This window comes from Buteo buteo, chromosome 12 (assembly GCF_964188355.1).
Source record: "Buteo buteo chromosome 12, bButBut1.hap1.1, whole genome shotgun sequence".
Lineage (NCBI taxonomy): Eukaryota > Metazoa > Chordata > Aves > Accipitriformes > Accipitridae > Buteo > Buteo buteo.
The window spans coordinates 1,124,340-1,137,815 of record NC_134182.1 but is presented as its reverse complement, the minus strand read 5'-3'; the positions used below and the strand labels follow the sequence as shown (position 1 = coordinate 1,137,815).

Here is a 13,476-nt window from a genome sequence, read left to right as displayed (position 1 = left end):
TGGCTTTAAAGCAAGGCTCCAAACTTTCATGAAAACCTATCTCATAAGTATCAAGACAAATGACATGGACTCTGAACTGCCGCCACAAACTGGAAGTTCTGGTTTAGTAAAGATACACAGTACAGCACACTTACAAGGGAAACAAAAATCTCAAGAATGCTATCTAAACTTACTCAGCTTAGCAGGTAGAATTGTAATTTTCCAAGTGAAGATATAAACCATTATTTATCAGCCTACCCTGGAAAGACTGAACTTCCAGCTTTTACCAAAACCTATCTTTCACCAAAATTGACGTAAAGGGAAGGAACCATCTTTATGTAGCAGGGTATCACTGTCCCATTCAAAAGGTCATATACCCTCAAGTGAAGAGAAAATCTCTACTGCATTAGTGGACACATAGAAGTTACACACACATAACTGAAAACTTCAAATCCTTCAGCTTACAGATCTAACATCACTGGCTGTATTAAGGAACAGCCCCCTTCCCTCCACACCTGACATGGTGTCTAGCCTTTTTTTCAGGTGTTTGCTGCTCTTGCATTTATATTCAAACTGCAAGCACTTCTTCAAAGCTAGCAGGAACTTTTCTGTGGCCTTGAAACTTCTGGTGTTGAGACACAATAGAAAAGTGATGACAAGAAACAAATGCAGAAGCTGGTTTGAGCTGATATAATAATACAGAAGTACTGAAAGTGGACCTTTTCAGACAGAGAACCACTCATCTGAGCTGATCCTGGGTAACATAAAAAAAAGGAGCTAAAATAAATTGTCCTTGCCTGGGACCAGAAAATCTTCTTCGTGAGGCAGGAATGACAAGTGAGCTCTGATACTGTCACTTGTTTTGTTACAAGAGTAAACTGTGTGTTCTGTTCTCACCCACTCTCCAAACCTTACATATGTTTTACACACAGAATATTCTTCCTCCTACTCTGATCACTTTGATCCTGTTTTCCTATCTTCCCCCACATTTATTTTGCCAAACAAAATATGAACAGCAGTTGAATGACAGAACTTCTAACTCCTTGGGTCTCATTGATATGGAGGCATGATCTTTGTAGCAATGCAGACCTGTAACCTTTACAATTCCAAATTATGAAGTTTCTCTGAATGCACAGGTTGTCAATCATGTTTCATGCATTACTGATCCGAGTTCAGATGAGCTCCAGAGATCTGCATACTTTTCAACATGAACTCGGTCACTTGGCAGAGGAAAACACAAACATCCACAAAACAGAACAGGCAATGGTTGTCACATGCACAGCGAAAATACTGGATAGGCAACACCGAGAACAAAAACAAGGATAAAGGTGTATAGCCACATACTGCACAGAACAGGCTTCCCTACCAGACTCCGATGGTTACATCCTCCTCTGGCTGCAGGTAATAATTACAGGTATGGTTTAAACCTTGATCCTGTGGTCTTTTCAAGTCAATGAAATATGGGACCCTCACTGAAATACAAAAAAGTAAAAAAATAATAATTAAAAAAAACCAGAATATGAAACCTTTTAATTTTTACCTTTATTTTCTTACAAAAATGCTTTACCAAGGCACTGAAGAGTTGTACAAACTGGTCCACTGTGCTGGAAAGACCTTATTCTTTTTGTGTGAAAGAATGAACTGGCTACAGCTGTGACTAAAATATGAACATTAAAGAGAGCAGGTAAGAAGACACAAGCAACCATCAAAAAAACAAGGAGTAGGCTAAAATTAAGAGGTGGGGGAGACAGACAAAGCTTCTTGTGATACACATTTAACCACCTCTGCCCAGCCTGCTTTGTAAATCTCCCAGCCACAAGACAGTCGCTCCTGCTGCATCAATGGGCTGGGTTAGCTGATTTGGCAAAACTTCACTGTTTGCATTGTAGCTGTAATGGAAGTTACCGATGGGACAAACTCCCTGGGATAAAGGGTGCATCCCAGAGCTGTAACATGTTTCAGGATGACACGTGGTTTCAGCCTCTATAATAAAACAACCTAAAGGTGATACTGCATTATAGTAGCAGACACCACATGGTTTGTGTCCCGTAAGAGTAAGATAAATTGTGTTAAACGCTGTCCTCCTGAGCCTTTGAGGAGGATATGCAGTTTGTTAGCCCACTCTCCAAAGACTATCAAATAATTGCCGTTATCTCCCAGACACTGCAGCATTTAAAAGAGATCATGTTAGGCTGGAAACTTCATCTCTTCAGGAAGAGAACCCTGAAAACAAAATCATTACATCTCAATTCAATCTTCCAAATGTTTTCTGTTCCCCAACTTATACAATACACAGTTTTTCATTGCTTGTTATATTCACAGATTCAAACACGAGCAACATCAGGAAAGTCAAACATTAAACATTTTCAGCGGTTTGTTTTCCATTGCTTGGTTCACAAGCTACATCTTATGGACACTGTGCAATGTGCTAAATGAGAGGATGTGCTTAGTCCAAATGCTTCCTTTTCCATCACCAATGCTGTATGGCCTCTCTAGGCAGCCTCTGACACACCCAATACCAAGGCAGATGCTATAGAGATCTACTGACAGCATCAGTTTTAAGGACTCTCTTTTCCCAGTGGTTCAGGCTTTTCTCATAAACTTGAGCTCCACTCCAGCAGGGCCAGGAAGTCTGTCTCCTGGAAATTTAGTGACATAACAATTAACATACCAAAGTTTTTGTGCTACTGACACACAAAGAAGCACTGATAATGGTGACAGCCTGTGCTGGTTTTGGCTGGGGTAGAGTTAATTTTCTTCATAGTAGCTAGTATGGGGCTATGTTTTGGATTTGTGCTGAAAACAGTGCTGATAATGCAGACATGTTTCAGTTATTGCTGAGCAGTGCTTGCACAGAGCCAAGGCCTTTTCTGCTTCTCACCCCACCCCACCAGCGAGCAGGCTGGGGGGGGTACAAGAAGTTGGGAGGGGACACAGCCGGGACAGCTGACCCCAACTGACCCAAGGGATATTCCAGACCATAGGATGTCATGCTCAGCATATAAAGCTGGGGGAAGAAGGAGGAAAGGGGGGGGGGGGGGGGGGGGGCGTGTGACAACATATTTGGAGTGATGGCATTTGTCTTCCCAAATAACCATTAGGTGTGATGGAGCCCTGCTTTCCTGGAGATGGCCGAACACCTGCCTGCCAATGGGAAGGGGTGAATTAATTCCTTGTTTTGCTTTGCTTGTGTGCACAGCTTTTGCTTTATCTATTAAACTGTCTTTATCTCAGCCCCCGTGTTTTCTCGCTTTTACTCTTCCAAATCTCTCCCCCATCCCGGGGCGGGGAGTGAGTGAGTGGCTGCGTGGCGCTTAGTTGCTGACTGGATTAAACCACTTCACTTACCACCCAAAAAAAATCACTAAACATGCCACAAACATGAAAACCATGCCAGACATCAGCCAATGTCAACCTGACAAATCTGGCCCCTTAGACTGCAAATCTATACCTGTGAAGTCTGTTTGCTCTTATGCAAAAGCATGTGGAAGCATCCCAGACAAAGCATGCACATCACCAGAGACCCGTTGGGTCACCGTGCTGTCACCGCAGAACTCTGCGATGCTCTCACAAGGGTGGTGGATCCTCCAAGAGGATGGTAGGTTCTGCGGTCAAGGTCTGCACAGGCACACAAGTCACTCCTAGCAGTGTTTTGAGAAAGTTATTCAACTTCTCTCTGCCTCGATTTTCCCATTTGCCAAATCTGTTATGATTTTGTATCTTTTTGTATTACAAAATAGCACAAGAAAGAGGAGCATACCAATGTTAGTGATGGAGGCCAGGTAAGCAGCTACCTCAAAGCAAGAGAAAAATATAGAAGTACAGGTAATTTTTATGTATGGCCATTTATCACTGGGATGGTCCATCTATTCTACACACACAAACATATCACCATCATCATCATATAGGCATACATCACACGGAGACTTAGCACATTAAAGGGTTTTTAGTGACATGTTTCAGAGCTATTTGATATTACTCGTAACACATCACATGACAAAAATCATATGATTTGTTAATCATACTGGTACACTAAATCTGATCTAGTCTGTATTTATGCTTCTAGAAATCTCGGTTTTCTGAAGACTTCCAGTAGAGACAGCTTGAGATGTCTACCCCATATGCTCATGTATCTCATAACCTGGAATAAAAGTCCGTCCTCAAGAACAAATCCAGATGTTGGTTCAGTTGCTAAACAGCGGGAGCACCGCTACCGATTCATCTTCAGCTATGTCGAGAAACAAATGGAAGCACTTTCTCCTGAGGCTCTGTGCTGCTGTTTTGGAAGCAAATCTCAAACTACGCAAAAGGAGGAGTAAAAGATGGCTGAAGAGTAGCGATTTATACTCAGAAGTTAAAAAAACAGTATAACAGGGCAAACCCTACGCCACTCCTCTGGAGGAGAAATGTCACTCTCCAGTGGAGAAGAATTACTGAAACATGTCAATGTACTTCTAGTAAGTGTGTTAGAATGCACTTTGCATTAAGGTAAATAGTTTTTCATGGGAGTACCATCAGAAGTAAAATCTGACTGCCATTATATAAAGCAGTAGGAACAATGCTGCAGTGATATTAGTGCAAGTACTAGTACAAGAAAGGGTTACGGAACAATTATTTCGTTCACTTGGGAATGAACAGAGGCAGGAACTTCAGTGAGACCTAGCAAAGCTCTGCAAGGGCAAATTAAAATCATCACTGAAAAAGCAAGGTGATGAAAATGGAAGTAACCTGCATTATTCACCTTACCCAGCTGTCAGTTCTGACAATCAAGGCACAAGTACTGGCCACACATGCGCACACTTCACATTGACCATGATCCTAGGTGTTAGAATATACAGAGCATACAACCAAAATGACAGAAGTTACATAGAAGCAACATAGCTGTAGTTGGTCCTTCTAGCTTCTACAGTCAAAGGAAGATATTTTTCAACACTTCATTACAAAACACAAGTGAGGTTTAAAGACAAATTTAGATGGCAAAGAAGCCCGTCTCATATAGTGATGCTCCATTATTTTCCATCCTGTGCATGCTCAAGCCTCCCTGGGTGACCTGGGAGCTGAGCCAGCTCGCCAGACCCACTGTACTGCCAGTTTGACCAAATGCAAAGGCTAAAGAGACACAAGGAAGCAGTCAATCTGAATGTATGAAGAGGTCTCTTCTGTCCCAACCAGAATATTCTCCTAAAATGCTTTCAGAGAGTCACTGCCTGGAAAACAATTAATGGGATTCAATTTCACTTACTTGTTGTCCTTCATGCAACTTTGTTGAACCCTTCAGAAAAATGCATTTGACATATTGCACAGTTTTCCTGAAGGAGACCCTTTCAGCTGAAAGCTGACTTCAGTTTGGTCACTGTATTTGTATAAAGACATACTACAAAGACCACTAGGGCCACAGAGAATGCTTTCCAAACCATAGTTTGGAGGGCTTGCAACCTGTGAAAGTTCATATCCTTCACAAGCTGTACACATGCAGGGTGAAAGTGAAGGCAGACAAATGAAAGATAAAGACACTCCTCCCCTTCAGCCCTCAACCATCCCAACAGACTGAGTCACTTACCAAAGTTTAGGAAGACCAGCTTTGCCTGAATAGCAGGGCAAAGTTTTACTAGAAATGGAATCGCTATGTACACTCCCAGCAACCAGATTATTAACTTCCGCAATCGAAACCATAATCCATATCGCCTGTATAAAAGAAAAACAAAAAAAAAAGAGAGAAAGACAGACCTGAATACAGCAGGAATTTTATGAAGCAATTTTCACAATGACCTGTGTGCTTGGTGTATTTGAAAACCTGGTCATTTACTCTTTAAACAAAACTAACTTTAAACAGTTTATGTAGCCTCAGTTGTTTGAAAGAGACAGAAGTAACCAAACTGTCAGCTGATGATATGCAGCTTAGAAAAAGGGAACAGAAACTCCCCACTAATTACATTTTGAAACACTCTGTGACAAGAGCTTTTTTCTGCTGATTTAACAGATTTCAGGATCTCTAGAAATGCATATCACATGTCTCTCCCCAAAAAGTAGCCTGACTGCACTTCCCATTTAAATCACGATTAGCAACATTTTGTTCAGTTAGATTTTCAGATATTTTGAGGACCTATGTGCAACGAGACTGATAAAATTACACGTGATCTCATGTACAGACTGAAGCAGACATTCTGCTAAAAGGGTTCATACCTCTCAATGCTCTGGAAAGCAAATCTAAGTTATAAAACATTATGAAATTAATTTTATCTGCAGCATCACTCTCTATGTGTCCAGACTGAGTTTGGAGCAATTGCCCCAACACTTTATTTCTGTTTTCTCCTAAATAGTCTGATCAGGAATAAGCTACAAAAAAAACCCCAAACCAACACCACAAAAACAAACAAACAAACAAACAAACAAACACAACAAAATCAAAGAACCACACAGTAGCTAGTTAAGCAATTTTTCTCAAAATATACTTTATTGGCTCAGAATAATTACCACATACACGCTCATATACATATATATGCATGTACATATACATAAAGGTGTACTTCTAATGGTCTAGTTGATTAACATTTTATGGGCAGAACACTGAGGCCCTCAACTATCACTGCAGTCAAGAACTAAAAGGCATGTAAACTCTTCAGGCAACACAACTTCCTTTGCTTTCCAGCAGACAGTCTCAAGCAGGAACGACGTTGCATGCCAGTGAGCAACCAGTTCTCAGTATTGGGAACTGCCAGCAGCTGAAAGCAGAGGGGCCAGATTCCAAGAGGCATGAAGTTATTAATCTCCCATTTGGCAATTTTAGGAGCTGACACGCAGAACTTGCTCCACACTAGGGCTGAGAGGGTTTGAACACTGTCAGCTAGTATAAACTATCAAAAAGAGAGCCTGAAGACCTCTCTTTAAAGCATTTCTACAAGAAATACAAGTGTACAGACAGAACTGGGATGGAAATAGTTTAATCACGTACCAAAATCTTCAACATCTCAACAGCTTTGTAGTCCTAGGCTAAAGCCAAGACTCTCAGGAACAGTTTTTCAGCACAGTGAAAAAGGAGACGCTCCAACACCACCACCCCACCCAGTAAGTTTTTGACAGGATTGCCAGGATACTCACAGGGAATAGCTGATCCTCCTTTCCATCCAAAACCTGCCTTCATCACACTACTGCCTGCCTACAAGTAGCTGTCTGTTTCCTCTCACCCAGAAACATCTATATCAAAACTGATGCACTTTTCTTGACAAGCTAAAGGAACTGCATTTTCCAACAGGGAAAAAAAATACATCACTAAGACACTGCCAACCAGCTCTGACTGCAACAAGTCCATGTCAAAAGGTTCAACAGATTTTAATACTTCCCATGGCAAACCTGACAATGAAGAGGTGAAGAAAGCCAGCAAGGCTTCCAGTGACATTTCCACACCTCAAGCCCAGTTTCCTAAAGTATTAAGGAAAGCAGAAACAGCAAAGGACTGACAGAGGAAACAGTGCAAAACAGGGGCTTTACAAGAACATTATTGAGTACCAAAGCCTTAGATTGACCCACCTCTGCCCCATGGAGAGCAGCAAATAGAGGCAGAAGAGGCAGAGGTCCTGAGTGCACAAGCAGTAACAAGCAACACAGAAAGTCTGCCTACAGTTGTGGTCTTTGAGAGGCACCCAGCAGACGTACTGTACAGCCTGGCTCTGCAGACCAATCCACTGTGAAATGCTGTAAGGTCAGCTAAACACACATGCAAAGCCTACAACTTTGGAAGAAAAAAAAAAAAACCCACACAACATTTTGCTTGGGCTAATCACAGCTCTCCACTCTCAAAACCAGCTTTCCACAACCACCCCCACATTAGCACCTACCGCCTATTTCCATCCCTGGAAAAGGTTTGTGGAAGAGAAGGGGAGGAGAGATCACTGAAAGGTAGCTAACATGTAGTTGACATTTAGCAATCAGGATATAATTTAGCTCTCTTCAATGAGAGAAGTGTGTCTTTTAGTTAAAACTTTTTGTCTTGTTTGGCTGGTTGCTCAAAGTTAACAGAACCTTGCAGTTTCCTCTCACCTCACACTTGAGAAGTAGTTGCCATCGCCACCTTCCCACTGAGAACGGTAACATGGGTGAGCAACCAGACAGGATGGGGCTTTCCAGCAAGCTGTCCTGCCTGGGGCCCAGATCCTGATGCAGCCAAACACAGCTCTCCTGGGGGACTTTTGCATACAACCAGGATTTCAGTCCTACAGAAAAAAATCCCACTTGTTTAGAAAGGCACCAGAGTCAGGTCTGAACTCCTCCAGGCACAACCAGAGCACATCAAACACAGCTTCTTCAGATGTCTGGGTTGCAAAAGCACTCGGCATGACCCAGCCACAAGCTGGAACCAGGAACAGAAAATGCTGAAGACTACATTGTCCGAGTAATGCTGTCAGAGCTCAGGAACGATTTTAGTTTCTCTTTTTTTTGAAACTGAACTGAGACTTTTCTTCCTTTGCTCTGGTACCCCACACCAAATGCTAATCGGTAACGTGACATTTACACCTCATCTCCAGGGAGATGTCTACTTAAAATGCAACCAGGGCAAAGCCTCTATCTGTCAACTATCCATCTCTTCCCATAAATCCAAGACAACGTGCTGAAGTACAGACGTTGTATAATTATCAGGTAAGTCTTTAGTGAGCAATTTAGCTAAATTAAACTGTTCTTGCTCTGCAGAAAAGCTATTTCAGGAAATAAATGCCTTGTATAGGGAGCTTTTGGTGTGCTCAGGAAAAGGCAGCAGCAACATACTTTTGACCCCCTTTTCACCAGGAAACTCAGTCAGTCTTAGTTAGAAAATACAAGTGAGTTAGAGAATAAGCAGCTGTAAACTGAGGACATTGAAGAATACCATAAACAGATTTCTAGGAACAATAAAGTAATGTCTAAAAACCGAAAAAAACCAACAACAAAAAAAAACCCAGACCTACCCAAAACACCCAACCCCAAGCCACCCCAAAATCAAAAAATCCCCATTGACATCACATTTTCTCCCTCTGCCCAGCTTCTGGGTTCTGTCCAAACACAGGCAAAATATGAAGTAGTTTTTGCTTCACGCAGGTTTCCAAAGTGAATCTGAAGATACAGTCTCTCTCCAGACATATTTAAATCTGAAAGAAGAAAGTCTTTCCTGTGAGTATGACATCAGAAACGGAAAATATTCCTGGTAACTTACACCTAGACAAAAGTCCTATATTCACTCAGAACAAGCATATTTTGCATTTGGGCAAACAGTAAGAGTACCTGGCTGGCAAGGAGAAGCTGGGGGTCCTCTTCATGACAGCTTCTCCTAAGTGTGCTGTCTTTACTCTACCAGCACCAAGAGAACTGCAGGCACAAACATCCTTCGTCTAACCATGGAAAATGACTGCCAAACTAAGATTTAAGTACTGTACCATCACACAACAGGGATTTCAAGCCATGGTCCACAATTACAGCGTGTCTGCAAAGAGCAACAGAGGCAAGCAAATTTAATATGGGCATATTTCAATTCACAGTACTGGTGTTCCTCCCTCCTCTCCAGCAAACTTGGGAGGTTTCATGAACAGAGAGTGTCCAATGACCATGCTACTGTGGTGTATTCTGCATGCAGATTCAGATTAAAATAATTTCCCTGGAGAGCACCTGAATCACTTCTGTGTCAGAAGTACACCAGAAGAGTTTCCATTGGGATCTCCGTATTAGCTGTGCTACAAGGGTGAAAGGGCAGGCCAAGGGCGAAACAAGAGACTGGTATCAACAGAGCTGCAGTCTAGCAAGAACCAAATTTACCAGAAACACACAAACACTGGGCTTGCAGTCCCAAAGGGACCTACAGACAAATGCACATACAGCCCACATGGCCTTTGCCATCCAGCAGAGGCAACGGTAAAACAAAATGCTCACAGACACCCAAATAAAAGACTACGTTTGTTCAGCGAATGCTGTTTCTCTGGCTTGCTCTGGTGTCCTTCGAATCATCAGCTGTTCAAACTGCAAACTGACAATCCTTTCCCAGCAGGAATTCAGAGCATGGGATGTGGAGAGCCAACACCATTTTCATTCTTGGTCACGCAAGGTACCTCCTGATTACCAGGTGACAAAAGTTACTTTAAAAGTGGTAGAGGAGGAAATAAATAACATGAATAATGGTATAACAAGAACACGTTCCCCCACTTTTCTAACAGAAAACATTAAAAAAAAAATCAATACATTCCTCCCCACAGACAAGAATCAAGAGCATGACAATCAGGAAGGAGACAAAGCCATGGGCAAAAGATTCAAAATACTGAGGGTCAAAGGGAATTTAAAGGACCAGGATGAATTTCTTTGGGTAAACAGTATTGTACCCAGACCAACCTATTCTACAACCTGGAAACTGCAACTGAGCCCCAAGCATACAGCGGCATACAGAAACAACACAGCAGCCACACACAGGGCAAGACAGCCCACACATCAAGTCACTGGCAAGCCTTTCAGCCTTCCTTTAAATAAGGGATGGTTTCTAGCCCAGGTAGGATCTTCAACAGCATTTGTCTTCCCTTCCTATAGGAAGTCTGGACAGTGGTGTTGCACAGGGCTCCACCTTCTTAAAGGTCCTGAAGGGCGAAAGGAGCACTCAATCTTTCTTTCCCCCCCCCAGAGGCCATCTAAGCCACTCAAGCTGATTAATCTTTTGTTTTATTTCACTTGTTCCCTGCCAAGAAAATAAAAAAGGAAAAGCAAAAAACGTTCCAACCGTGTGAAAGCACATTCAGAGAAAGCCTCTCAGCTCCTGAATGGGAGTTCTCAGGCAGGCGGTGGGTCTTATCTCCACTTCCAAACGTTACCAGCAGCTTTTAGACAGCTTGTGCAATGACATGCACCAGAGTAATTTTCCACTACAAGATTAATATGGGTAGTCTTCTCCTCTGGTTTGCTGCAAAGCCTGCTTTATGTGCAGCCAAATGCAAACTGAAAAGATGCAAATGTCAAAGGGTTTGTCCCTTCCTCGTTTCCGTGCACAGTGAACGAAGCTGCATAGGGCAAATAGGCAAACACGTGATTCTTTTATTTCGAGTCCAGCTATGCAGAATTCTCCTCAATGAAAAGTCTGCAGCCAAGCCTTAATTCTGCTTCACTGGAGGTACTGTATAGAGAGCAGGGAGGTTGAATTATAGAAAATTCATCCAATCCTGAAAACAGATCTTCCCCCGAGTTCTTGAAAGCCAGTAGGAACACAGCAATATCCACCAGAACTCTTAGATTCTGAGCAACTGATCCCTCCCTTTGGCATTAGGATCCTTTTTAACAGGATCAGTTCACTGCAAAACAACTCGAAAAGAAAAATCAAAGGCGCCAAACTCACCTTGCTATTCTAGGGATTAAGTGATCATCTAAAAAAAAATCATAAACCACAATCCTGGAAACAAGACACAAATGTAAAGGCATTACTCATTTTTTTCCCCAAGCTTGTTTCATAAAACAACCCCCAAAAATCATGGACATAAACTGCATGGGTATCTGCATCCTCAGAGGCTTTTAGTTTCAATCAATTCCTAAAAATCTTTGCTCTTGGAAAGATCTGAAAAACAAGAAGAAAATTAGCTCTACCAGATAGCTTTGCCACCTCCTAGGAAGAGTTCCTTAAAATCTTGAACCTTTGCTCTTTCTGAAGAAATATTCTAGTCTCTCTAGAAATCTAGACTGCAGTATAGTTTCATCACTTCAGCACTTCTACAAAAGAATGAAGATACTACATTGCAAAGAGCTGTGCAGAGCATATTTTTACAAAGGGTAAAGGACTTAATGATTTTTCAAGCATCCAGCAGTAGAATAAATTGTTACTGACACACGCCATGTCTGTGAAGGACACGATTTACTTTTTGATGCTGCAAAAGACAACCTGATCTTTCAGCTATTGAGACGAGACAGAAAAGGTTGAGTATCTGTTTGTTCTTTGACAGCCTCTATAATTCAAGTACAAATCTATCTGCACATAAAACCGAGCATTAACAGTAGAAGTTGTTAGATCTGTTACCAGGAAGTATCACTCAATTAACACAAGGTAAATTTCCATTCTATGCCATCAAAAGTACAGAAGATGGAACAGACAAATTAATACCTAATCCTATGACTTTCATCACTGTAGCATCCAAAATGTTCATCATTCGACTTAAGAAAAGCATCTGAAATCAGGGACTATTTTAGTCATGTCATAGATACATGAACAATAAAGAGGTTATAAGAGATCCCGAGAAGTCACCCAGTCTATTCCCTCATCCTACAAAGGACACACTACCTAAAACAGTTGTCTGCTTAATTCCTCCTACCAACTCCTGGCAAAGTACAACAGCCCACGCTTCACAAACATCCCTCTGGCAATGCAGAGCTGACCTAGACAGACTAAATTTCGCCAGGTTCACACAACAAATCAGACTAGCTGACTTCTCACTGAACAGTGATTTTTCCTAGAAAAAGAGAAGGGTACTAGAGTACTACAAAAGCTGAATAAAGATTTAACCAGTAGGCAGAGATGAGAAAGTGGGAAAAGGGGTGTGTGAATAAAACACTAAGCACACCTTCTTAAATATTGGCCTTAAAAAGCTAGGATGGAGCAAGGCATTCAAGCCTCTACCAGCAGAGACCCAGCCCAGGAAAATCTACTCCACTCCATAGTTCCCACAGCCTACTTAGTTTGACTGTACCCAGGAGCAAACAGTTGGGATGTTCTACTATTTCTCTTTAATTAAAAAGACAAATTAACAGGAATAGCAGGCTTAATAAGGTAGTGGAAAAGGCAACTAATTTAAAGCCTACGGGTTTTTATAAAAAAAGATAGAAAAGAAAGGCAAGTTGAGTTTTTTTGAGAATGTTTTCAAACATGCAAGCTCCACCTTCAGGTTCCTTGGAATATATGACAGCTTATTTTTTAAACAGACACACCACCAACAGTGATGGAAAGTGAAAGTGTCCCAGCAGAGGGAAAAGCTCAAAACCCAGCATTGACAAGGAGTTGTCAGTACACTCATAAAACCTTTTGAGTGAGCATTTGACAGGAGATTCAAACTGTTCTAACCACAGAAAAACACTGCCAGCTACTGAATTTTTTTTTTTTGCTGCAAAGCAAAAAATGCTTTCTTCCTTTTTTTTTTGTTGCTGAATAGTATGTTGTATTTCTGAAGCACAGCAGAAAGCTGTCATAAGCACTAGCTTATTTCTCTGTTCATAGCAGTACCATAGAAAGACAGTGAAAGCTGCATACACAGCTCCAGGGAAGTGCTGCATGTCAGCAAACAGAACCAGAATATTTTGGCTATATGTTAATCAGCACTTTCAGCACCCCACCCCTTATTTTCCATTAACAATGTCCCACGTAACACCAATCAAAAGGCTACTAATGCTGCCTTCAGTTAGGCCTGCTGGATTTCTGTCATCTTTAAAAAAAAAAAAACAAAAACAAAAACCCACACACATCACCTTTCAGTCAGAGAAGTTACTCAAGTTCATCTGACAAGCTCTACATGGGTA

General features: G+C 41.7%; 1 protein-coding gene across 1 annotated transcript in view; it reads right to left on the bottom strand.

Annotated features, from left to right (window-relative positions):
- Nucleotides 1-13,476, bottom strand: part of ABHD12 (abhydrolase domain containing 12, lysophospholipase) — a 46,542-nt gene that overhangs the window by 19,752 nt on the left and 13,314 nt on the right. Inside the window, exons 2-3 of the mRNA XM_075042378.1 lie at nucleotides 5,540-5,664; nucleotides 1,346-1,451 (exon numbers count right to left, since the gene is read on the bottom strand). Of these exons, the coding sequence (XP_074898479.1) occupies nucleotides 1,346-1,451; nucleotides 5,540-5,664 (231 nt within the window). The remainder of the gene's footprint in view (nucleotides 1-1,345; nucleotides 1,452-5,539; nucleotides 5,665-13,476) is intronic.